At 40.5% G+C, this 27,793-nt stretch overlaps 1 protein-coding gene across 5 annotated transcripts in view; it reads right to left on the reverse strand.

The window, feature by feature from the left end:
* Nucleotides 1-527: 527 nt before the first annotated feature.
* The window catches only part of pms1 (PMS1 homolog 1, mismatch repair system component), a 61,534-nt gene continuing 34,268 nt past the window's right edge, over nt 528-27,793 (reverse strand). For all 5 annotated transcript variants that reach the window (XM_062457373.1, XM_062457377.1, XM_062457374.1 and 2 more), the window contains 2 exons: nt 1,921-2,081; nt 528-1,005 (listed from right to left, as the gene is read on the reverse strand). In XM_062457373.1, coding sequence (XP_062313357.1) covers nt 775-1,005; nt 1,921-2,081 — 392 coding nt within the window. In that variant the 3' untranslated portion in view covers nt 528-774. The remainder of the gene's footprint in view (nt 1,006-1,920; nt 2,082-27,793) is intronic.

Raw genomic sequence — 27,793 nt, forward strand, 5'->3', positions numbered from 1 at the left:
TGGCCGTTGTTTTAGTAAGATGTGAATGATATTCGCTCAAGTCATCATACTGACTGGTTTTGTTATTTTCACTTTACATTTACACTTACAGTTTAGTGCAGTGTAATTGTTAGCCGTGATAATTAAATGCTAGTGTGATAATAAATGACCAAATCATACAAACTGTCATGATACATTATTTTAATGTAACATTAAAACACCTGTGGCTTATAGTCCAGTGCGGCTTATATATGTACACATCATTCAATTTAGCTGCTGCGGCTTATATTCAGGTGCACCTTATAGTCCGAATATTACAGTACAATCTATAAACCATTTCCTGTTCCAGAGTTTCGAGGAGTAACATGTCTAAAAAGACCTTGAGTACCTATAAGGGGGATATTGTTCTCGGTGGCAGCCAACATGATGAAACGCTTACAAGCTCTTGGCAATTTGAAAACAGCTCAGAGAAGCTCTTCACACCATATTCCTTCACACGTTATAGTATTTTCACAAAAATAGTCAAATCATACACTGTGATACAGGGAAGTCATTATCCATTTATTGATTTTGCAATCGGGTATCTAAATATATGTTTAGATATTTTTAAGTATTGCACACAAAAAAGCAGAAATAATTGCAGCTCCACATAGAATAACATGTAATAACACTACCATTTTCAGAAGAACTAACTGTATACAACTTATTTGATCTGATATCCAATTAGCTCAAGAAGGTCAAGGTTTGTGTAAAACATAAAAGAAAAAAAAATCTACAGTTGGAATTGGCAGTCAATCAGGTAAACTTATTGTAAAATAATTGTTTGTTGGTGAATTTTTCCATTACTAAAGCCATAGCCTCCTCTTCAGTGTCAGGAACATCACATAAGTGCGTAAGAAATGAGTGTCCATGGATGCAAGTCTGTGTTGTCTCTCCAAGTTGCTGTTTCTTCCGTAAGAGCATGTCCTCTACATCCTCTTTAGTCAAAGTTACAGGCAACTGACAGGCCAAGCGAACAGCTTCTCCCTAACACACATCACACAATCATGTTTTAAAGTCAATATGATCAGTCTCACGTCACATCATAATAGCAATATGTTTCGAGTAGGGATGCACCAATTAATCGGTCATCAACCAATATTATCTTGATTGGATTGTGGTGTCTGAAAAGGTATCATGCTTAGCTTTTAAAAAAAAAAATTATGTGTCAACACGTGTCAATGACATACACAAAGCAGCCATATGATCTAAGATGAGAGCTTTCACAGTAAACATTTCGAAACCTTTTACAACATATGTCAAATTGGTGGTGTCATGGCCATGGCCATGCCCCTGTTTAAGTTATCCTGGTCTTCCCTGCCACTAGTGTTTTCTGTCTCTCAGGGGTGTGTTCAGGTCCTAGTTTTGTCTGTTTCTCCTTGCTCCCCGCACTCTCAACAACTTTTAGCAATCACTCAGCTGTTGTCCACTGTGATCATCTTGCACTGTATATATGTCTGCTGACTCCTGACTACCTGCTTCCCCCTGGTCTTGGATCCCCCTCCTACTAACACAAGTGACAGGTGGCCTTTTATCCTGAATCTGAATGGGACATACATTTTTCCCCGAATTAAATATCTGGAAAAACATTATAAAAATTAGCTGAAATTAGAAGCCTCATCAGAAGCAAACATTTTCTTTTTGGTATAAAGTTACAAAAATGTCAAAACATCGGTATCGGCCAATTATAACATAAACAATTGCAATCTGTATCAGCAAGTCATTTTCTTATAGGTTCATCCCTAGTTTTGGATAATATAAAGACTATTACCAAGTCTGCATGACTTGATCATCTTAAAGTCTGGTTGACAATGAGGGAACGCTGTACTATTATTAGAGGACATATAAACATAATATCATATATGTTAGCAAGCTTACAGGTTTCATACATAACTTCCTTACTTGAAAGTAGTTGGTGACTTTGAGTGGCCGGCACTCTCCCACTGTCTTGGCATTACTATGCAGGACAGTCGCCAGGATCTCCCTAAGGTCCTCCATACCGTAGAAAGGTATGCAGTTCGCCATTGCTGTCACTTCCAGGTGTCGCTCTGCAGATGGGGATTCTGGCCAAAGCAAACAAAGAATGAGAATTAATGAACTCAAGAGACAAACAGCTATCTTCAGGAAAGAGTAATAAATAAATACTTAGATTTATGCATGGATTGCGAACCAAGTCAAACAAAGAAAGGGGCCAAATAGAGTGCTAAATGACTATTACAATATCAGACAGGAAAGAAGAACAAATGTGAAGAGGTTAGAGATGGAATCTAGAATTTGAGACTTCAGACTTGACTTGGACTCTAGAGAGAGTTGTGACCAACGCAAGTCACATACTGGGTGTAATTATTTGAGTAAACATTCTGAATCGGATGCATTGGATGGATATATTGGATGGATCGTCGTATCATTTTGCGTTATGACTGGTTAATATGCATGTGCTGAGTCAATTGGGGGAGTTCAGTTTATCTTAATATGCAAGATCCCATCGCGTAGCACCTTTTCAGAAAAAGTGGTGCCTGGTCTTTACAACGACATCAAAGCAAATTTATACTTATTTCTGTTTACAATTTAATGTAGGCCTAACAACATTTCTGTTTACATATTCTGTTATGTTTTGCACATTCAGGAAGTGCCATGTGCTCAGTGCTGTAGTTTTATGTATCCAATTTATTTAGTATTAGAGCACTGCAGAATCTTTTGTTTTTGAAGCTTGAAAAGCTATGAAGTGTGTGCGTGTGCGGTCTGCTGTGTTCAGACTTTGTGAAATAAAAAAGATTGTTTATATCTTACTACTTGTATTTTTGGATGAAAACATAACCATATGAAGTAATATAGAAAACTGTATTATATTGAACTATACAGTATCTTAATGCATTTTGTCAAGTCAAATATTCTATGTGGCTTTAATAGAAAAATGTATTTGACACATCCTGATGCCTCGAGATAACGAATCAAATCACTGACATGATAATCGTAATTGAATCGAATCGGGAGATCAGAGAAGATTCACACCTCAAGTAATATGACACGACTGAATTAGACTGAAAGTATAAAAAAACACACCAGAGACACCGACAACATCGGCAACCCTGCACCATTTATTATTTTTAAATTCAGTCTCGCCACATTACGTAACTTTGATCTGAACAGGACTGGGTGTGCAGCCACACACGTTTAGTTTCTCCTCCATCTTGAAACTGTGAAACCTAGAAATGTTTACCATGACCAACGGTTACGTTATAAGAAACAAGAAACCAATCCGATTGGCCAACGCTAGCGTTTATCGCTCCTCATTTACATAAAGTTGAGAATATTTCAGCTCGCAACACTACGCACACTATGCACTACGCAAGCGTTAATGCCCGGCTTCATTGAAAATGAATTGGAAACCAGCGCCGCCCACTCCGCTATAGTGGACACGCACCGTAAGGCTTTTGTCGGAGGAGCAAGAGAGGGACCTGGTAAATCTGGTAATTGCCAACAATGGAATCCGCCTGCAAGAGATTCAAAGTAGAGTGATTGAAGACAATCACCAATTTCGAGGGATAAATGCCATCAGTCTCTCCACAATTGATCTCATCCTCCGAAAGCACAGGTTCTGGGTGAAACAGGCCTACGTGTCCCTGAGTGAGTGAAAGACCAACGTATGGAATATGTTAAAGTATGAGTTTTTTTATATTGTATAAAGTATTGTGTACTGTCACAGTATAGCAGTACAGCAGTTTATACTGTATCACAAAGTACTTATGGTGGTCTGCCATTTGTGCCCTCTTGAACTGTGTTTTAGGTTAGTATTTTACTCTGTGTTTCATGTGTTTTGCAGAGAATCTTTGAGATTGAAGGCCGGCCTGTTCCCCATGAGATTATCTTTGTTGATGAGGCTGGATTTAACTTGACCAAAAGAAGGAGAAGGGGGAGAAACATAATTGGCCATCGGGCTATTGTGAATGTCCCTGGCCAGCGAGGAGGGAACGTCACTATGTGCACGGCCATCAGCCAACGAGGGGTACTCCACTGCCATGCCATTCTTGGACCCTATAACACTGTGCTCCTCCTTGGTTTCCTTGATGGTCTAAGAGAGTGTGTTCCAGCTTGACCAGAGGGAGCTAGCTCAACCAGAGCATCCTTGGTACGTTGTTGTTTGGGATAACTTCAGCTTCCATTGCGCTGCTCTGGTTCATGACTGGTTTAACAATAACCCAAGGTTTTACAACATCTTTCTGCCTGCATACTCTCCCTTTCTAAACCCGATAGAGGAGTTTTTTTCAGCATGGCGGTGGAAAGTGTATGACCGAGAACCTCACATCCGTGTTCACCTCCCCCAGGCCATGGAAGAAGCCTGCCTAGACATTTCAGTTGATGCGTGCCAGGGGTGGATCAGGCATGCAAGAAGATTTTTCCCCCGCTGCCTGACTATGGCCAATAATGCCTGTGATGTTGATGAGATTCTCTGGCCTGACCCAGACCAAAGACAGGATGCTTGGGCAGAAACAAAATCTTGTTGTTTGGTGTATTGTACTGTACAGTACGGAATACATTTTTTGCAAATGTATACATTTGTTGTGTCTTTTGTTTTGTTCATCATGTGAAAGGGTTTTTGAGGGGTATGACCCCCAGCAACATAACTTATTACCGTTTTTGTAGTGTTGTTTTGGATTGATCTCACTGGTGTGTAAGACTATGTTGTAGTGTGTGTGTAGAGCTTAAATTTGACCTGAAAATAGGAAGTTTGGGGAATTGGGTGAGAAGTTATGGATTAGTGTTTAGCGTTTTGAGAAAAGGAGGCATAATTTCAAGAAATGTGTTTAAGCAATCGAGAAAAACTGTAATATGGGGTATTTGTCAAGGGCGAGATTCAAAAAGGTCGGAAAAAGAATTAAAGGTCCCATGGCATGAAAATGTCACTTTATGAGGTTTTTCAACATGAATGAGTTCCCCTAGCCTGCCCATGGTCCCCCAGTGGCTAGAAATGGCGATAGGTGTAAACCAAGCCCTGGGTATCCTGCTCCGCCTTTGAGAAAATGAAAGCTCAGATGGGCTGATCTGGAATCTTCCCCTTATGTCGTTATAAGGGGAAAAGGTTACCTCCCCTTTCTCTGCTTTGCCCGCCCAGAGAATTTGGCCCGCCTATGAGAAAATGAGCTACGTTCGTGCAAGCGCAATATTGGTTTTTCCTCGAGAGACATCATGGCTTGCAAACGACCGAAGCATGGCAGTTTGCCCCGCCTCTCTCCTCCTCAGCATTTAAAGCTACAGACACAGAAATGGAACATTGAGCTTTGGAAAGCTCTGCTCGTAGTGGCTGTAATTCTGCACCAAGACTGAATTTCGGGAAAGAGACTTCAGATACAGTATAGACCAATTATTTGTTTGTAAACATTCGGAATGCGCGCGCAACATGGTGGCAGAAAACCGGGAAAGGTAGCCTTTATAACGGCTAGAGGATAGCCTTTAAGAGAGAAAGCGATACCCCATTGATCTGTCACATTAGAATTTAGATTTGGGTCACGAAAGTCTTGAAATCTGAGTGAGAATGTCGCCCGGTAGACCGAATTGTCTTACGCCTGGGACACACTGCCTGCGATCGGCTGCGATCTGCTGCGACGCGCCTGGAAGCACTGCCTTTTTTCTTTCGGTGCCCATGTTATCAAATGGAACAACCACACTAGGGCTGTCAAAATTGCTAAAAAATGACGTTCGAATATTCCCTTTAAAAAAACACATTCGAATATATTCGAATTTCTGGTTGCCCATTAGGCACGTCAATAACAGGACAAATTAATACAACGAGATACAACTACTTGTATACTGTAGGTAGGCCTAATTTATTTAAGTTTAAACATATTTGACTTCCGGTGACGCCATGTTCTGAGAAGGTCGCAAGGAGTGTTAGCTCCCTCAAAATTCGGTGTGGTTTGGCTGTTTGCGAGATTATAAGAATATTCTGATGATAAAGGGGATACGTTTAGTCATAAGGGAAGACATGAGCACGTTCAGAGATACAAGAAACGCAGGGAAGCAGCAAAAACCCCAAGAAGAGGCAAAAGGAAAAAAAGGGCCGCTGTTTAACGTTGCCTCGGGCGAAGCTAACGTTAGTGGGGAAGAAGGAGCAATGAACATGGCGGAGATACTTTGAGAACTGAAAGAATTAAGGAAAGAAAATCAAGAGTCGTTTACCGACACCAAGGCCTCGCTGTCTCGATTGGAAACGTCGGTAACGGATCTAAAACAACGGATGGAGAAACTCGAACAAAGGGTTGAAGAGACGGAGACAACACAACAACACCACTTGTAACGCGTGTAAAAAGTCTATTTTGTCGAAGGGAAGAAATACTACAAATATGAAGAAGCATTTGAACACACAGCATGGAATGAAGTTACTGGAACGTCATGTGTTCGATGCATGCAGCAGCGCAGCTAACGTTCGCGCTTCATCTCTAACTATCTAAGGTAGAGCTAAACTGCTCAAAAGTGATCACAACCACTTGTTACTGTGTGAAGCAATTTGCCTTTATTGTGTGTAGTCGATCTAGTTATCTTCTGTCCCGTCGTTTGAAGCATACATTTTAGCTCCGGCATTCGTCTCCCATTAGTATTGATCTTATCGATCATTTCACGTCATCGGGGCGGTGTGTGTTATCAGTAAACGTTCGCGTGTCCCATTATTAAACTGAGCATATCGATTTTTAATCCATTATTAAACTTAGCATTTTAATTGTTTAACCTTTTAATAGTCCTGTTAAATGTGCCTGAAAACGCCTAAACAACATACCCAAAGTACATTGAAAGCTGTTGTTGAACCATTTGGAGTACATGCATGTAAATGGTCTCTTTTGAAAGGTGACACTGAAGTTATTTCCCCTGTTGTTAGGACCCATGTAAGTCCTACTGGTGTTGAGTAATAGAAGCTTGAACACAAGGAAACTGAAAGTTTCTATCTCCGACTAGATTTTGTTTTGAAAACAGAGGCCTGAAGAGGCCTAGAGGTGGTAGGTATTATCTCATTTCAGAGCCAGTCAAAGCCAGTTTGAGAAATTCGTTTAGAACGAGTGTGTGTGTGGGGGGGTGCAGGATGCACAGACTTAGTTGGCTGTTGTGATGGCATTTTTTGATATAGTTACTAAGAATGTATTTTTAATAGACTGAGTTTGTGTTTAAACAAATGGATGTTGCAGTTGGTCTTAAGGTATTTATGGTGTTGGTTTATGATGCCTGATTGAGAATCTAGGGGCACGAAGGTTGGGGGATGTTTGAGTTCTGTGGCCTAAAGGGAGATGGATAGATGGATCAGTTGCTCTAGCAGCCCTGACCTTTTGGCCGAGGAGATTGTGTCCTGTGTCCTGTTTGTGTTTCATTAAGGGTATCTTTACTGTCCTCATTTAGAGAAAGAGCCGTGACATCAAAAGACTTTGGTCACTTGACCTGGGGGGTTATATTGTCTTAACTGTCACTGACCAGTGTTAGCCAATCACAGAGACCACTGCATTGATGAATTGAACATTTATTAGGGGATCTGTTTTAAGTGTATAAAAGCACAAGCTTTATGATTGTTCTTTATCACTCTGGCGAACGACCTGTGGCTAGCACCTCCTTCGTTATGACTGATCAGCAAAGCTTTGTTTAATATTACGTAATTGTATAGTCCAAATAAATTGTATTAAAACCACATCTCTTGACTATTCAAATCTACACAGTGCCGCTATAATTTTTCCTTAACACTTGGTGGCCTGTGGGGAGATCCTCGTCTGCTCAGCGTAGCTCCGACAAGTACTCCCTTAGAAAAGGTGATTTGATCAATCCGGCATAGCCGCCTTTACCTCTATCCAAAATTTTCAGAGAAAGTGGGACCGATTCGGGGGGGTGCTTGGCTGGTTGCGCTGTTGCTGACGCGGGATCCTGGAAGAACCGGTAAATATTCTTTTTTGGCTTCTGTGTAATTTGAGTTGTCTAAATGTGTGTTGTTTAGGCTATTGTCAATAATTCGGTTAAGTAAGTAATTGGGCAGAGGTAAAACTGTCCTGTACGTGTAAAGTCGTACGAATTAATAAGGTAAGGTTGTTGAACCTACCTTTTACGTGAAAGTCGTAAAAAATGTCTGCAGAAGTGTGTCGACGGACACACATAGAGGTAGTGTTGTTGACGAACAAACACATAGAGGGAGATGAATTCACATGTTGTATCGTGTTATGTGTCTTTTGAGACCCTAAGGATTAGAATATGTTGGGTTAGTGATAGTTTGAGAAATTGTATTGGCATTGGTGCAGTTCTTATTTATTAACGGCCTAAACGTGATTCTAAGTCCCGAGAGAAAAGTATACTTGTGAGGAAATCAGCTGTGTGAGTGAGAGAGTTTACAAAGGGTTTGAGTCCCTGAAGGTGGAGAACAAAAAAAGAAAAGTTAGGATGTATCCTGAGGGATTTTCAAAACAAAGGTTTGAGTTTTTTACACACGTGTTCATTTTTGTTTTATATGTTTTTTGAGGTTAAAAGAAGTATGAGTAACTAATGGTGTCTACTATTCAAGCTATATACAAATTACAAAAATCTAAATTTTAATTAATTTTCGGTTTGAATATTTGTAATTTATGATTGTGCAGTTATTTTCATTGAAAGTTGTGAAGTCGGAATTTAATTGTTTTTAGAAAAGAAAAGGGGTAATTGTGTCTTTATTTTCCGTCGTTGGTTATCGTTTATGGATTGTAATTCTAAAAAATGAATGGTCTGGAGGCAGAATTGACCTGTCCAAACATTGATTACATGAAACAAAAGTATGGTAACGATAGTTTATTGCAAATGCAAATATGGATTGATAAATGTGGATTTTCGATTGTGGGGTCGTTTTGTTTTAAGGACCTTATTGTATTGCGAAATAGGTTCGTGGGGAGAAATAGATACACGATTTTTTTTGAAGTGGAGAAAATAATAGATTTTAGCCTGATTGGAGAGCTTTTTCTGATTGGATGGAGATAGGTAGAGGGATAAAGAAATATTAGGACAGAATAGTGTGGGGAATTTTTCATCTATTTCCCCACAGATTCACGATTGAGATTTTCTGGCTGTTCCGCAAACTAATTTCGCCTCATCCGCAGCCAGGGGTGTTGCGGCAGGATGCGCAGGCGCATGAGGTTTTGCGGGAATGCGAGAACAGAATATGAACATGAGGTCAGACATTTGCCATTTCTCTATGACTCCGATGTCTTCTGACAGCCGGTTATATCTAGGAAAAGTCAAGAAAGCAGGATCCTGGAATTTGTTTATAGATTTGCTTTGGATTCCCGCAAAGATTGAGGCTTGTGCTTTGACTTGCGATTGCATATACTGTGTTTCAAAGAAGGAGAGGTTAAAGTCCTCTCCGGAACAAAGGGTTTGAGTCCCTGTTGTGTTTGGAATAAGTGGTGTTGTGGGCTATGGTCAAAGCTGATGCAGAGCGTGTTGACATGCTGTTGAAAAACATGTAGGCCAACACGAATTGCTAGGTATGGTCAATCCAAAATGCGTGCTTTAGTTGTGGGAATTTGAGCAAAATGTACGTGAATGTCCGGAGATGTGTCATCTTTGTTGAAAGTTTTCTGGAAATTGTGAGCGAACTCTCAAATCAGAGGGGTTCGTGACCGGAAGTTGAGTTCCGAACTGGTGACGTATAATGTTTATCGGTTATGACACTGTTGGTAGAGGAGAGACGATTGACTTGTTATATTGTTTTACAACTCTGTTAACCGTTATATATTTGATGTTAGACTTTACATCGTTCTGATTACCGCCAGAAGGCATTTGTTTTTGAAGACGGAGACATTCTGTTTTTAAAATGCTAATGTTAATTCTTTGACTGAATTCTCCACTTGAAAAGAGGCGCATGCGCTTGAGCCTAGCGGAAGTTGATTCTTTCAGTGAAGCTCATTCTGCGTGCCCACACGAGTGCAAAAAAAAACAAAAAAAAAACACTCATTTTATAGAGAATTTGACGTTGAATTGAGAAGTATATTGGTTGGAAAACAGATGTGTGTTTCTGTTTCTTTGTCAAACTTAAGAAAATATTGTGAGTTGCCATACTCTTGATTTGGAAATTATGTACAGACCGATTTTCTATATTGTGAGCTTGATTCGTTATTGAATAACGCGCTGGAAATTTAGTTTTTGGGTAGGATAATTGGTAAAAGGCCAGTTTTGGAGAAAAAAAAGCGGTATTCATTTTAAGAATTACAATCCCGGGGTTATTGAAACTTTTATAGAAAGTTATGTGTTCAAACGGAAATGTTATGTTGTTTAAGGAATATTTTTGTTTATGTCTGGAAATGTTCGATGGTTTTATTTTTAATTTTGTGGGAGTTCACAGATGTTACTGTTGTTTAAAGAAATATGTAAAGGGTTATGAAGAAGTGATTAGAAAGATTGAGCCAGTCCGAGGGACTGAATGTATACAAGGGGAACTAGTTCGAGAGACTGAATTGCGATTGTTGTTAAGGGCAAAGGTGCTACATATGTGTGTTTATTGCTGCTGAGATGATTTGTTGAAATGTGTTGGGTTTGGTGGTATTCATTTTTACCTATTTAAATGGACTTGAAGTTGAAGCTTTGTCCAACCAGAATGCTAATACATGGGTAAACTGTCATTCTCTGACGAGTGATATTAGGTGCATATGTAGATTTCGGAGCCTAATTTTTACGTGGAAATTGAAATAGTACTAATGGTTGATAGACTTGTAAAGAAAATCCAGGCTGTGACTGTTGGTTAATGGCTAATGGTGAAAACGTGGAGGAAGTGCATTTTGTTCTGTCCTGAGACAAAGGAGAGTCCAGGAAGTTGAATTTGCAACTATGGCAACGACATTGGCTAACAAACTAACAGACCAACAGGCGGGTACAGGCTAGTAAAGGAATTGCAGCTTGACATTTGAGATCCAGGAGTAACCGCATGACGCATGCGCAGACGGAAGTTGAGAAATTTACAAAGACGCAAATTTAGAGAAATAGATACATTTGGAGCGAATTTTACATATTAATTTGGTTATTTTTGAAATATGTTGGGTGATGAGTATTTTGAGACATTTGCTAACAAGGTTTTGTTTGTTTGAGGACAGTTTAAATGAGTTTCAGAAATTCCGAGGAAAGGTGGGGGCTACAAAAAAAAAAAAAGTCTGTTACGTTGAGTCTTACAAAGGTGATCCCAGAGGGTGTAATTCTGCATAATTATGTGAGTATTAATGGTGAAAGATGTGTCCGTTTAGATGAATTCGAAGTTTGGTGGTTTACGAATGTATGATTTAACATTTGTTCTAAATTCCTAGCCAAACAGGGAGGTAGAAGCCTTTCAGACCAGAACTTGTATTTACGAGCGGAAAATCTGTGGTGTGTGATGGTATCCATAAAAATGCAGAAATTTGACCCTGGTTCATAAATTAGTTCTAATTGGATTGGAAAAGTTATACTTTAGCAAAATTAAGTGAATAGATGGTAAACGCCAACCATCTGTGTTGTTTAAAAGAAATGAAAAAAGGTTGAGAGTTTTTGCTTTGTTCCAGAGGGCGCTGTTTGTTTGATTCGAGTTTTGAAATGCGCGATAGTTTATTTGAGTTGATTCACTAACAAAGAGTAATTGAGATAGCTGGTAAATATAGGAATATTCAAAGGTGTATACATTACATGCTTTGATCAAACTTTTGAGGAGTTAAAGAATAAGGTTTTGTTTTACGGGTTTATGTTAAATTGTGAATTTAAAGGTTTAAAAAGAAAAAGGGAGAGTTTATATTTTCTTTTGTCTTAAGGGCATGGTACAATGTTTTGGGATAAACAGTTAGGCTGTGATGAGGTTGTTTTATTATGCTATTGGTTCATAAAGAGGGTTATTATAACTTTGGTTTTGAAATAATTTGGGAAGACTCATTAAGTCTGATAAATTGTGGTTATGATGGTTTGTGCTAAGTAGCTTGTTCTGGACTGCAGCCAAAGCAAGTTATGAAGTTCTACCTATCTAACCTATATAGAAATATAGATGGGGTATAAGTTTGGTTAATGGTTACATTAAGAACATTTTATGGTCTATGTTTTATTTTTATAGTTGATTTGGTGAATTTAAATACAGATTTTTTTTTTAAAGGGAATCTGAAATGTAAAGGTATTCATTTGAACTGTTCCTAAAGGTTTTTATAAGAAAAGATAATATGAGACTAAAAGATGGGGTAATTTGGTTGTTTTCTAAAATAGTTTTATTTTATACAAATTGGTTCAAAAGTTGGTTGCTTCAGTGTAAGCTTGTTAATTCATAAAAGGGAAAAGAGTTAAAATATTTACTGATAGTTAAATACATCATTGGTGTTACATATGATTTTGGGAAAGGTATGGAAACAGGAAGTTTCTTATTTTCACTTATAGAACAACTAGCTGTACGCAAATGTGGAATTCACTCTAACAATTATGATTATTCCACAGGGAAAATGCTAGTGCTGATACTAGCTGGAGCAGTTTCTAGATTTCCCGAATGGATTGATGAACTAACTAGAATATGTTTTTGATGTTGATATGTTTACAGGAAGTGATGAGATGATGTTGCTATGTCCGGATGAGCCTAACTTGACAAATTTGGGCTTACAGGAGTCTTTTGAGGAAAATTGTTGTGTGACCTTGATACAACATTTGTTATAGATTCTTTAAGGGAAGCGCAGGCTTCTTAGAGAGGAAGAGATGACGTTTAGGAATTTATGACTGACTGATGACTGACTGATCCAAACAGAGAGTGACTATGGGGGTTTTATGGTTTTATGAATTTAGCTTCAGTAGTTTGGATTTGTGATAGGACTGTGAGGGTTTGATATGATATTGCTGAGTTGAAAATATTGGACTGTATTTAACCCAGAGTGAGAATTTTGTTTTTGTTTGAGTATATTTGATAAGAATTACAGAATACAGCGGACAGATGGAGAAAGGAATGGTGGAATGGAGATTCGAACTTGGACAAATCCACAAGAAAATGCGTTTTGGAAAAAGGAAGGATATGAGAATAAAAATGGAGGTTGTATGGTCTGCATAAAACATTTATCTTGAGATTTTGCTAAGTTAACACATGGAAAGATCATGCCTCTACAGTTTGTGTGATATCAAGAAGAATCCATTATTTTAGCATACAAGAGGATTTGTAATGGATGCATAGTCATTTTGTTAATACTTCATATGTGGGATAAGTATTATGAGAAAAGGAATTTAAACACGATAAGCTTCACAGTTAAGGTTAGAGAAACTATTTGGGTATTGATAGATGGATTTTGTAGAGTTCAATTTTTGGAGTAGTGATACTGTTTTGATGGTTGTTGGATGGGAAGAAGTTTTAGACTTCTCAGGGGCTCAGTGATCAAAGTTTTGTTAATTTAGATTATTCTTCGATGGGATTTTTCTTTGAGGTTATGTAATGATAATGGGTCACACTTGTTTAAGGAAGTTATTTTGGTGTTGATAGGATTCAACATTGTGTTAATCACTTCAGTTGAATGAGAGAACAGAACTTTGAAGACTAAGTCAGACGACAAGAAGTCAGTTACTGTCGTGGAAATTTTGGAATACAGTTATAATGTGTGTGTTTCATATATGAGGAATGTGTTTTAACGGAAGTCTAAAGTTGATTAAGAGTCAACTCCATTTGGTAGAGATGCCATTTGCAGTTTATGACACATGGGGGGAAGAAACGGCTGGTCTGGAGACAATGTGGATTCAACTGTATTGTTATTGTGATCTGCTGCTCTGACCCTTCCTGTTGCATTGGGTGGGGTTAATCAAATACTTGTTTGAAGTGCCCACACAAAGGACAGTTGACCATTTGACTGGTGAACCCCTGTGGTTTTACTATCTACTGGTTTGGGGAGAAAGGCCACATTAAAGAACCGTGGGAACTTGATATGAAGTCACTGTCACTGAGCAGTGCTGACCAATCACAGAGTTCAGAAAAACCATTTGATCTAAAGTTTATATAAGGCAGGGTTTTAGGGTTGTTCGATATCACTCTGGCGAAGGACCTGTGGCTAGCACCTCCTTCGTTATGACTGATCACAAAGTACTTTGTTAAATATTGATTTGTACAAGCAAAATAAATTTATTGTAACCGCCATCTCTTGACTATTCAAATCTACACAGTGCCGCTAGAATTTTTCCATATCATTACCTTTAACTGACCTCTGTGAGAATGTGCTTGTTTATCACTGTGCAACCTTTTTTGGAGTCTACTTTGTGTGAGATTCACAGGCAGGTGAAGGAGGCTATTCCTCATCCGGTGGTTGGACCGCTGCATGATTTGATACCAGATGACTGGATCGTGGTGAAGGACCTGAAACGCCTGGTAAAACCCAAGGTGGACGGGGCCATACCAGATTCTCCTGACGACTAATCCGGCGGTTAAGATCGGAGGGGAGAGCAACGTGGATACACGCTAACCATTGCAAGCGTGCACCTTGTCTGGAGACGGAAGCAGAGGATACGCGTTCTGCGTAGTACCAAGGAAATTTCCGAGCTGTACGCGAAGTGCAGTGTCGTTGAAAGTTGCCCTGAGCAATTTGATTGTCGTTTGAAATTGGTTGGACTTGACTACACTGACTGAAAGAAGTTTGTCTACAAGCCAACTGAAGATGGCATCCGTTCCGACAACCTGGACTTTGTGGTATACGGGGTGCAGTGGGTTTTGTCTTGGGAATGGCATTTCTTATTGCATTTTCGCTTTTGTATTTTAATAAAAGTATGCATAATTCTGATGATACTATGACGATAGATGCAATGACTTCAACTGTTTCACCTGCAACGTTCCAGATGTTGAAAAGTGATGAGAGAGAGGTTGTAGATGAAATGGAATCGGAGATGGAGTTTAATTCTTGGTATAAGTTAGCAACATATTCAGTAAAACAAGTTTTAGGCGAAGAACACCCACCATGTGTGTATTGCCAGCCACTTAAGGATGTTCCACTGATTATGCCAGCACCATTTAATTCAACTAGTTGTTATGATTTTAATTACCATCGAATTATTTCAGGTGACATTGATAAAACGAGGTGTGTGGACAGTAGTCATCTGGTTTTGTTCAGGAATTGTCCAGTCTGTCCCACTAACTGCTATCATTACCAGAGTTCTAGTGCTTGGTATTTAAAATCCAATCTAGGATGTGCAGCAGTACGTCCTATGCTTACTGGACCAATTGAGAACGAGGGAACGGAAGATGTTCTGATTGATTTTGTTATAGTTCCAGGGCAGAAGTTTGAGTGTTTCGAGAAAAGTTCCGATATTGTTAAAACAGTATTTGTGGGGAACTTTAGTGAAGGGAAAGTAAAGATTGGAACTTGTAGACATACTTGGGTGGTAAATCCATACTGTGAGGCGATGCAGTTTAGAGATGTTAATGGGACTTTACACCCTTGTTACAAGTATGGAGGCTCTGTTCGTGTGGATAGTGAGGGAAAACATCATACTCCACCACCTTCTGGCCCATTGGTATATCCAGGACGCGATATAGCTGATGTATTTTGGTATTGTGGGGGTAGAATTAGATCACGTTTACCAGAAGGATGGGTGGGAGTGTGTGCTAAGGTGATGTTAGTTAGTAAGACGATGATTAAGCCTTTAGGTAATGTGACGGTTGATTCAGGCAGACAGAGACGAGCTGCTCCTGTTGGATCTTTTGATAGTGGAATTTACATAGATGATATTGGAGTACCAAGAGGGGTGCCTACTGAGTTTAAATCTAGAAATCAGGTAGCTGCAGGACTAGAATCATTCTTTTGCGTACATTGTACGGTTAACAAAAATGTGGATTGGATTAATTATATATATTATAATCAGCAAGGTTTTATTAATTACACTGTTGATGCGATTTCTGGATTATCAGAACAATTGGCTAAGACTTCAGAGATGGCATGGCAAAACAGGATTGCTCTAGACATGTTGTTGGCTGAAAAAGGGGGTGTTTGTGTACTTTTCAATAATACATGTTGTACGTACATTCCCAATAATACAGCGAGTGATGGGTCAGTCACTAAAGCATTATCAAGCATGCGTACTTTGAGATTAGAATTGTCTGAAAATTCTGGATTTGATGATTCAAAAGGAGTTTGGTCATGGATTGACGGTTCTTGGGAAATGTTTGGTAAATGGAAGGCAGTTCTTCTGTCTGTTTTGTGTGGAATAGGTGTCATTTTGTTGATACTATTGTTTTTGGCTTGTTGTCTGTTTCCCTGTGTAAGGAAGATTGTGGAAAAGACAATGGCTAAATCATTTGCTGTTCAAATGTTGAACTATAGTCCCTTAGAGGATTCTGACTGGGTTCCACCATTTAAGGACGAAGAGGCTACTGTGAGTGATATGTAATTCTCTTGTTATTTTTGGGGTTATGTTTTGATTAAAGGGGGTTACTTTATTTTCTTGCCTCCATATCTGTATGGATGTTTTATATTTTTGTATGCTTATGCTTTTGTATGCCTTTGTTGTTTAAAAAAAAAAGTAAGGAAGGTGATGGCATTTTTTGATATAGTTACTAAGAATGTATTTTTAATAGACTGAGGTTGTGTTTAAACAAATGGATGTTGCAGTTGGTCTTAAGGTATTTATGGTGTTGGTTTATGATGCCTGATTGAGAAGCTAGGGGCACGGAGGTTGGGGGATGTTTGAGTTCTGTGGCCTAAAGGGAGATGGATAGATGGATCAGTTGCTCTAGCAGCCCTGACCTTTTGGCCGAGGAGATTGTGTCCTGTGTCCTGTTTGTGTTTCATTAAGGGTATCTTTACTGTCCTCATTTAGAGAAAGAGCCGTGACATCAAAAGACTTTGGTCACTTGACCTGGGGGGTTATATTGTCTTAACTGTCACTGACCAGTGTTAGCCAATCACAGAGACCACTGCATTGATGAATTGAACATTTATTAGGGGATCTGTTTTAAGTGTATAAAAGCACAAGCTTTATGATTGTTCTTTATCACTCTGGCGAACGACCTGTGGCTAGCACCTCCTTCGTTATGACTGATCAGCAAAGCTTTGTTTAATATTACGTAATTGTATAGTCCAAATAAATTGTATTAAAACCACATCTCTTGACTATTCAAATCTACACAGTGCCGCTAGAATTTTTCCTTAACACTGTAAAGGGGAGAATCAATAAGAGAATCGATAAGGAATCGAATCGATAAGGAATCGAATTGATAAGCAGGAATTGATAAGGAGTCGGAATCGTTAAAATCTTATCAATACGCATCCCTAGACATGAGCAGGTGCTCCGGCACCTGGTGAGACATGAGGCGGCCCTCACTGACCTATGTGATGACTTGCAGAACCGAATGCGCCGCAACAATTTGAGAATCTATCAAGTCCCTGAAGGAAGTGAGAAAGGAGATGTGGCTGGATTTGTTAAACAACTTATTAAAGACACGCTGCAGCTACCGCCTGAAATCAACGTACACATTGAGAGGGCGCACAGATCTTTGGGGCTAAAACCAGACAACACCGCACCTCCGCGCTCCATCATTGTGAGATTTCTGGATTACACAGTGAAAGAAGCGGTGCTACGACAAGCCTGGATGCAGAAACAAGTCCAGTTCCAGGGTAAACTCATATACTTTGACCAAGATTACTCTCCGGAGATACAGAGGAAAAGAGCGCGGGTACGTGGAGTTATAAAGCAGCTGAAGGAGAAGGGGATTCGGGCCGGATGTCGATTCCCTGCGCAGCTGAGAGTCACCAGTTGGGCATTGTTGTGCAAGTGAGTGAGAGAGAGAAGATGGACCGCGAGCTTTCGAGGGTGACATGGCAAAGGCAGGAGGAGGGGAGGAGAGGAAGAGGAGCCGCATCTCTGAGGGACACTGATTTACGGTCTTTTCTGCAGGATTGAGAAAATTTGTGCTCAGGTAACGCTAACGGACTTTTGAAAGTCGGTGCTAAGTTTAACGGTCGACAGGAATAAGACATTATATCTATCCCCTCATATGACACTTGAAACAGCTAGTCACATTGAATATAAATGATGAGTATATGTGAGTGATATTGCAGGTAAGAGGGAGTGAAAGGCTTCCATTTTCTTCGTTATGATAATACCCAAGATGGGACGAAAACCTCACCAGGGAATTGGTTATTTTCTTTGGTCTGTGGTTTGGTTGGCACTTTGTGCATATCCCCCAGAGAGAGTTAGAGGTCACAACTCTCTGCCTATAATACAACAGGGGCTGGTGGACATACAGTTAGGTCCATAAGTATTTGGACATTGACACAATTTTCATCATTTTGGCTCTGTATACCACCACAATGGATTTGAAATGAAACAATCAAGATGTGCTTTAAGTGCAGACTTTCAGCTTTAATTTCAGGGTATTTACATCCAAATCAGGTGAACGGTGTAGGAATTACAACCCATTTTATATGTGGCCCCCCCCTTTTTAAGGGACCAAAAATAATTGGACAAACTAACATCATAAATCTAATTGTCACTTTTAATACTTGGTTGCAAATCCTTTGCAGTCAATGACAGCCTGAAGTCTGGAACCCATAGACATCACCAGACGCTGGGTTTCGTCCCTGGTGATGCTCTGCCAGGCCTCTACTGCAACTGTCTTCAGTTCCTGCTTGTTCTTGGGGCATTTTTCCTTCAGTTTTGTCTTTAGCAAGTGAAATGCATGCTCAATTGGATTTAGGTCAGGTGATTGACTTGGCCATTGCAGATTATTCCACTTCTTTGCCTTAAAAAACTCTTTGGTTGCTTTCGCAGTATGCTTCGGGTCATTGTACATCTGCACTGGGAAGCGCCGTCCTATGAGTTCTGAAGCATTTGGCTGAATCTGAGCAGATAATATTGCCCGAAACACTTCAGAATTCATCCTACTGCTTTTGTCAGCAGTCACATTATCGATAAATACAAGGGAACCAGTTCCATTGGCAGCCATACATGCCCACGCCATAACACTACCTCCACCATGCTTCACTGATGAGGTGGTATGCTTTGGATCATGAGCAGTTCCTTCCCTTCTCCATACTCTTCTCATCATTCTGGTACAAGTTGATCTTGGTCTCATCTGTCCATAGGATGTTGTTCCAGAACTGTACAGGCTAATTTAGATGTTTTTTGGCAAACTCTAATCTGGTCTTCCTGTTTTTGAGACTCACCAATGGTTTACATCTTGTGGTGAACCCTCTGTATTTACTCTGGTGAAGTCTTCTCTTAATTGTTGACTTTGACACAGATACGCCTACCTCCTGGAGAGTGTTCTTGATCTGGCCAACTGTTGTGAAGGGGTTTTTCTTCACCAGGGAAAGAATTCTTCTGTCATCCACCACAGTTGTTTTCCGTGGTCTTCCGGGTCTTTTGGTGTTGCTGAGCTCACCAGTGCGTTCTTTCTTTTTAAGAATGTACCAAACAGTTGATTTGGCCACACCTAATGTTTTTGCTATCTCTCTGATAGGTTTGTTTTGATTTTTCAGCCTAACGATGGCTTGCTTCACTGATGGTGACAGCTCTTTGGACTTCATATTGAGAGTTGACAGCAACAGATTCCAAACACAAATATCATACTTGAAATGAACTCTAGACCTTTTATCTGCTCCTTGTCAATGAAATAACGAACTCCCTTTATGAGGGAATAACATACACCTGGCCATGGAACAGCTGAGCAGCCAATTGTCCAATTACTTTTGGTCCCTTAAAAAGGGGGGGGCCACATATAAAATGTATTGTAATTCCTACACCGTTCACCTGATTTGGATGTAAATACCCTGAAATTAAAGCTGAAAGTCTGCACTTAAAGCACATCTTGATTGTTTCATTTCAAATCCATTGTGGTGGTATACAGAGCCAAAATGATGAAAATTGTGTCAATGTCCAAATACTTATGGACCTAACTGTATTTATTCAGCCAGCTGGGTTTTTGGAAGTCAAAGGTGTTTATTTGGTTCATTTAAATGTGTTTGTTCTTAGTTCTTATATCCTTGACATGTCTGTTAAATTCACACAAGTACATTACGTAATTTTTTTAAGTAAAGCTTTTTATTTTAAACGCAGGTGATTTAGGGGAAGGAAAAAAAAACGAGAAAGAAGATTATTTATGTCTGATTTAGGGGTTGTCAGTTACAATGTTAAATGTATCAATCATCCCATAAAGAGGAAAAAGATATTAGCTCAGTTGAAAAAAATCAGTTGTTCAATAGGGTTACTACATGAAACCCTAAATGAGGCTGAACACAAGAAATTGAGAAGAGATTGGGTGGAGCAGGTGTTCTATGCATCTTGTCCAAATAGCAGAAAGAGAGGAGTGGCAATTTTAATTAGTCGATCCAGCAGTCTTGCAGTACATCGGGAAGTAAAGGATATTCAGGGAAGGTATATAGCAATAATAGGAAATATAGGTGGGATAGACCTGACGATCATGAATGATTATGCTCCGAATGAAGATGATCCTTCGTTTTTTAAGGACATCGCATCCATATTGGCAAGGGAAGCTAAAGGTACCATAATTTTAGGAGGAGACTTTAATTGTGTCTTAAATGCAAAAGTAGACAAATTACCAACAGACATTGGACCCCCTAGCAGGAAATCTAAAGCTGCAAAACATATGTTGGAAGAGTTGGGGCTTGTAGATGGCTGGAGAGCCAAGAATCTAACGACAAAAGATTTTACATTTCTGTCTACGGTTCATGGGTCATATTCCAGAATTGATCTGATTTGCATTTCAAAGCAAAGCCTTCATAAAATTAAGGAGTGTGTTATAGAACCTATTACGCTATCTGACCATGGCCCAGTAAATCTGAAATTGAACTTGGGTTTCGAAAGGCATTTTACATACTGGAGATTAAATATCTCTTTGCTAACAGACCCGATAACCCAAGAACAATTAAAACGAACTGTAGAAGAATACTTTGCAATAAATGATAATGGAGCAGTATCCCCCTCCACCCTTTGGGATGGAGCTAAGGTGGTGCTGAGAGGGAAATGTATTGAAATAGCCGTTAAATTAAATAAACAGAGACTTGAAAAGGAGAAACAATTGGAAAGTGATATAAAAAGATTGGGGCATGAGCATAGAGTAATGGGGGACAAAAATATATTGAAACAACTACAGGAGTGTAGGACTGCTCTGGATGAATTACTTACACGCAAAGCTGAGGGAGCGCTCAGATATACAAACCAAAGATATTATGAGATGGGGAATCGAGCGAGCCGGCTACTTGCCTTTCAGTTGAGAAAAGAGCAATCAAACCGTATTGTTCCTAAAATAAGGCATCCAACATCCTTAGCTGAGGTTTCACATCCAGTAGAAGTGGCAGAGGCGTTTCAAACTTTTTACAAGAATCTTTACGATGCACCAGAGGAAGTACCAAGCATGGTAAAAATGGAGGGAATATTTAAAGATCTTAATTTAGTAAAACTATCGGAAGCAGAGGCGGAGGAGCTGACAGCCCCAATATTAGAAAGTGAAATAGAAGGAATCATCAGGTCTCTGAAAAATAACAAATCTCCAGGCACAGATGGTCTGCCTGGTGAATTTTACAAGACCTTTATGAAGGAGCTTGTGCCTAAGCTTTGTGGGGTCTTTAACTACGCATTAACAGAAAATGACCCACCCAAGAGCTGGTCAGAGGCCGTAATAACGGTCATACACAAAGAGGGGAAGGATCCACTGGAGTGTGGCGCCTATAGGCCAATTAGTCTGCTAGGGAGTGATGTAAAGATTCTTACTTCTATACTGGCGAATAGAATGCAGAAATACCTAGGGACTTTGATCAATCCTGATCAGACTGGGTTTATACCGGGCCGTCAAGGTGCAAATAATATTAGAAGAGTTCTAAATTTACAATCAGTAGCAAGAGACTCTGCTCGTCCTTCAATGCTTCTCAGTCTTGATGCTGAGAAGGCGTTTGATAGGGTGGACTGGTCGTATTTAAATTATACTATGGAACGAATGGGATTTAATTTGACTAATATCAAGAGTTAGGGTTAATGGACACTGCTCTCAATTCTTCAAACTTAAGAAGAGGGTTCGGCAAGGAAGTCCAGTGTCTCCTATTTTGTTTGCACTGAGTATCGAACCCCTGGCTGAGTTAATAAGGGGTAATGATCAAATTGGTATAAGGTATAAAAGATGAGGGGGGCATGATGCATAAGATATCGTTGTTTGCGGATGATATTCTTTTGTTTATAAGAAATCCATTGTCATCTATACCAGCAGTTATGCGATGTCTGAGGGACTATGGGGAAGTTTCAGGACATAAGGTTAACGAGGGGAAATCGGAAGCAATGATGATTACAGGAAGCTGGCCTGCACAATTGGACAGACTTGTGAAATTTAGATGGTCAAAGGGGGGCTTTAGGTACTTGGGGGTGATATTGACTCCTATTTCTTCTAAATTATACAGCGCAAACTATGACAAACTTATTTCCCGGATCAAAAATGACTTGGAAAGGTGGGAGATGCTTCCCCTTTCCTTGGCTGTTATTTCTCTTTTGTTCTCTTCCTATTGTTGTCCCGGTATCTACTTTTAAGCTCTTAGATAGGCTGGTTTCCCGGTTCATATGGCAGAACAAGAGGCCTAGAGTGAGACTCAAAGTTATTTGCTTACTTAAAGAGAAGGGTGGCTTATCTTTGCCTCATTTCAGAAGTTATTACTGGGCAGCACAACTTCGAGTACTGGTTTCCTGGGTGAGGTTGGATATGGATACAAAATGGGTACATATAGAGCAAAGTTCAGTAAACACATCACTGTCAGCCCTCCCCTTTCTGACGACAAATGCATCGCGTAAACTCAGGATACAAAATGAATGGGTTAAATAGACATTAAAGGTTTGGAAGAAAATAAGACAGGTATTAAACCTATCGTTATCTGTATCTAGGGAAACAAAGATAACTGCTCTTTGTGACTTTCTGCCTGCTAAATTAGAGAGTGGTTTTAATAGATGGGCGGAGAAGGGTTTGACCACAATAAGTCAATTATTCAGACCCTCCAGGAATTCGCGATGTTGCGATCGCACCAATTCACGTGAATTCAACGATTCCCCGCGAATTCAGCGCGACGTTGCAATTTTAACCAATCACCGCAATTTTCCCGCAACTTTGACCAATCATCGTCGTCTCCCACAACTCTCTCCAGTAGGGGTTAAATCCAGTGTTGCGCCTGAACGCGTTCATTGAACAAAAGTTCATGAACTCGTTGATAATTTTGGTGAACGTGAACTGAACATACTGTATTACTGCCTGATGAACGATACTGTGAACGCGTTCATTCTGGTGTCTGTGAACTCTTTCACTCTTTTTAATTTTGTTCAATAAGGTGCCAGATTTCTTGAGACTTCCAGGCGAAAAACACTGTTAACAGTCCTGTATCCAGGGTTGCCTAACCAGTCAATTGTCAGTGTGCTTTCTTCTACTGTCTATGCCTGGCAAGCGTGAGAGCGCCGAGTTGCGTAGAGGCCGAGAGCGGTATTGCAGACAGATACAGATTTCAATCTTTTTGTTAAAAAAGGGAGATTCCTCCCTTCAATGCATGCGAATGTAAATCCTGGTTGGATAAGTATTAAAAATGGGATATGATGAAAATTGGCATGTTGGTAAGGTTATTTAGGGGACCATTTTTCAATGGTTTTATTCTTTGATGAATGTTTGTTAATTACTTAATTTTCAACCAATAACTCAATTAAAATTACAAAGAGGGAAATTCGCAACTTTTTATCGCAACTTTCACTTGCTCCCGCAATTTCTGTTTCTCAGGCCAGATGAAAGAAGTCCACACACTTAGAAAATGTGTTCCACAAGGGCTTGCGAGGCAGTGGCACGAACAAGATACAATGCCACAGGGGCTAGTTTTGGATAGACAGCCTCTCTTGATCTCCAGAACTGCAATGGTGTCTCATCATACACACCCTGTTTGACATCGTACAAAATACTTATTCATTTCGGTCAATAGACTGTCACCGGCTGATTTTTGGAGGACACACTGACCTCTATGCGGAATGCAAGGAAGCGATATTTTTGAAGGATAGCAGGAGAGGCTCCTGTTGTAGTTTGAGTGGCCCTTGCAGTGGCAACATCATACTGAGAAGCAGCTGGGTTATACCGAGCTGCCAGGTTCTGCACAAATGACTGTGCTGCCCTCCTCAGTGGTACTGCGTCTGGTGATTGAAGAAGAACCAGCGAAACACTTGGATACATTAGGCAGGCTCCTGCTGGTGTAGAATCAAACTGTGTGGAATCAGGGCTAAGAATGCCAGCGAAACGTTCCCGCAAGGACTTGAGCTAATTGCTTACCAACAGTCGTTGTCAGCAGGTGTGCCTCAAGGTTGAGCAGGCATGGCACTACTTGTGAAAGTGACTGGCTGTCACTCTGAAGCTGGTTTGTGTGAATGGCGAAGGTCTCAAGTAGCATGACAAGGTTCTCCAGTTTAGCCCAATCGCTTGTGAGAAGTGTGTCCATTCCTTTATCCTCAAGTAGTTGGTTTAGTTCAGCTATGATTTCCACCAGTCTTCTCAGCATATCAAAAGTTCTGTTCCAGCGTGTGCTACAGTCCCAGACCAGTTTTGCCACACCTTTTGAACAATTCTTAATTTGCGACTAACGATTTCCTCACTGCATGTACCAGCTTTCTTGCTTTGTTATGATTGAATCAGCACTTGGGTGCTTCATGGCATCTTTAAGAGTGAGCTGAAGTGTGTGGGACAGGCAATGTATTCTCTGGAACTTGTTCTCCCCATCTTCTATCAGGTCAAGTTCTTAGCAAAGCGAAAACAAACAATTAGATAATATAATCTCAACTGTAAAATCCACAAAGAATTGTCCTACAGTTATTTGATTTAATATGAACGGATTCATAAATTAAGTAGGCTACTCGCCTGATTCTGGTGCACTGTTCATTTTTATGTAAGCTTAGCCTACTAATATATATTCGTAGCCTAAGCGAGTAGACTAGGCTAGTAGAAAATATTATAATATATGTATTTTTCATTATAGACACACTCACCGAGGACTGCCTGTCTACGGCATCTCTTGGCTGAGCCTGAGAAATATCACTGTCTTCTTCTGAGTGTCTACTTTGCTCTTGTCTTCTATCCTTAAGCAGCCACATAGCCTTGACGATATTGGAGCTGTTATCTGTCACAATAAGCAGCACCTTGTCTTCTGCCATACCCCATGCATCTAATGTCCGATCAATGCAGCAGGCAATGGACTCCCCGGTGTGAGGGTGTTCCATTCGGTGCAGATTAAGAAGAGCATGGTGGACCTTGCCTCCGGGCGGATGGTAAAAACAAGCTGACACACCCATGAAAGATGCTGTCAATCCTCTCTTGCTCCAACCATCCACACATAGGGTCAGCTTCCTTGCCTCCCTTATGATCTCTTTAAATTTCTGCTTTGCCATATCCATTTTAGTCTAAGTAAGGATATTGACTCTTTGAATTTTGGCTTGAGTGAAGTGCAAAAAGTTTTGAAGGCGATCAACCCACATAGTCGTGTAGACATCCCAGTCTCAATAAACATATGAACCAATGCCTCCTCCCCCTTGTGGTGTTCCTGCGTATTTTCTAACCAGCAGCTATTGGGTCATCGGTGGAAGCACTGCATTAGTGTTTTCTGGCTTACAGTTGTCTCGGGGTCCATCATGCTGCCTGGCCTGGGGTTAGCTTCTATTTCGGGAGAGGGGGGCTTGGCGTTCTCCCTTATCTTTTCAAGAGAGCCTATGCTTGTGCCTAGCCTTCTTGTGCGTGGTTTTCAAATGGACTTTGAGATTCGAGAAATATTCCACATATTTGATTACCTTCCACTGCAAGGCACTTGCTTTTATCTGACACAGTCATATTCAAAGTAATCCCAGATGGGACTCCTGCTTTTCGCAGCCATGATGCCATGATGCCAGGCGAGGGGCGTGCCACGAGGATTAAATTCAACTGGCACAGCTAATCAGTTAAAAGACAGATTTAATTTTCACCAAAAATACTAAAGTTATGTATGAAATAAATTTAGAAAGAGAAAAACTAAAGACATTTTCACCATACCTACAGATGCGCTCTCAACGAAGGCAGTCGCATTTTCTTTCCCTCTCCTCCCCCTGACCTTCCCTGCTTGGCTTCTATCGTATTGTCTAGTTATTCACGGAGCAATGCTCTGAAAGTTTCAATCATTTGGATAGTTTTTGAAGATATTACTCAAAATCAAAGACTTCGGACAGGGGCAAAGTGGATCGACTACAACCACTACAACCACAAAAAGGAACAACCTGAGAGGACTGAAGCCCAAGGAGAACAGAAGTATTTTGGGCTGCCCTCCAAGACTGACCACAGGCAAGCAAGCTAAAGCTTGTTCCCTGTAGAACTATGGCTTGTAATGACTGCAAACAACTTACTCAGAGGATAGTCGAACTGGAGCTAAGAGTCAGAACCCTCTTAGATATCAGAGAGACCGAAGACTTTATAGATTCCATGCTACCTAGCCCGGAGGCTAAGCTACCTGCCAATGAGCCACCCTTGGAACCAGCTTTCTCTCCACCGGCAGTTGGACCGGATGAGTCATGGCCTGCTCTCGGCGCTAAACCAAAGAGGCCTAGCGCCGCTTCTACCTTCATCGGAGATGGGACTGTCACCAAGGATAAACAGCAAAAAAAGCGAGGCAGAATCTCTTCCCGCATCACCTCTCCTCCTGTCACACTCAGAAACAGTTTCGAACCACTGGGAACTTTCTCTCCCTTGTGTGTGGAATCCAAGGCGAAGAGGCACAGGAGTGCTAGCCACGCAGCTAACAAACATGAAGGGCCCAGATCGCCGACACACCATGATGGTAGCTACTACACACATGCAAATCCAACACATCATCGTCTGCTGCGACCGGGAGTCACCCATTTCACTCCAGCCCCTCTCGGACCACTCGGGGCGCTGTTTGACCCCCTATCAAGCCTAATCAGACAACAATATCAAAGGATTATCAAGATCCAAGGTATGCTAAGACTACCCACAGCCCATCAACACTTAGAGGAGCTAACACTGCTAGCACTATAGAATCTACTGCTAGCACTAACGCAGTTGCTAACCTTGGTCTAGCACAAGGTCCTATCATTGCTAACCCAAATAAGATAAGAAGTGGCCCCGCAGCTACTGATAAGGCAAACGTTAGAAATGCAAACACAACACCACATATGGCCACTATCTTGATTATAGATGCCATGACAGCACATGTTAAACTGGCAAAGACAGAAAATATTTGTGTTAGCAACACATCTGTCGAGGAACTGTCGTCAAAGGTACAAACAATCCTCAACAATAAACCAAACAACCCTAAGATTATCATCCACACTGGCTCGTTTGATATCCTACACAAGAAAACTGGCACTGAGATACTTAAAAAACATTTCACCCAGCTACTGAACACACTCAACAGATATCAAGATGTATTCATCAGTGGACCGATTGCATGCTTTCGCAGAGGAAAAGAAGCCTTCAGTCGACTACTATCTTTCAACACATGGTTGGCATCTGTCTGTCTGACACACAAACTGAGATTTATCGATAATTTCAATGTGTTCTGGAACTGTGCAGACCGTTTTCAAGCTGACGGACTCCACCCAAACCGTAGAGGATCTCGACTACTAACAGCAAACATCAGTCACGTGCTCCTGACCAGAAATCAAGCTTCTCTCCCTATCCCTGTTGTGTCTAAGCTGACTGACGCACCCCAAACAACCTCCCATGGAACAGAACATTCAAACAGCCTCCTGCAAGGACATGGGCCCTGCACAGATCTGCACCCCCCGGATGAATTCCCTTGTGATGGAACAGCTCAGTGACATAGACTTTCCC

Source organism: Osmerus eperlanus, chromosome 3 (genome assembly GCF_963692335.1).
Source record: "Osmerus eperlanus chromosome 3, fOsmEpe2.1, whole genome shotgun sequence".
Classification (NCBI taxonomy): Eukaryota; Metazoa; Chordata; class Actinopteri; order Osmeriformes; family Osmeridae; genus Osmerus; species Osmerus eperlanus.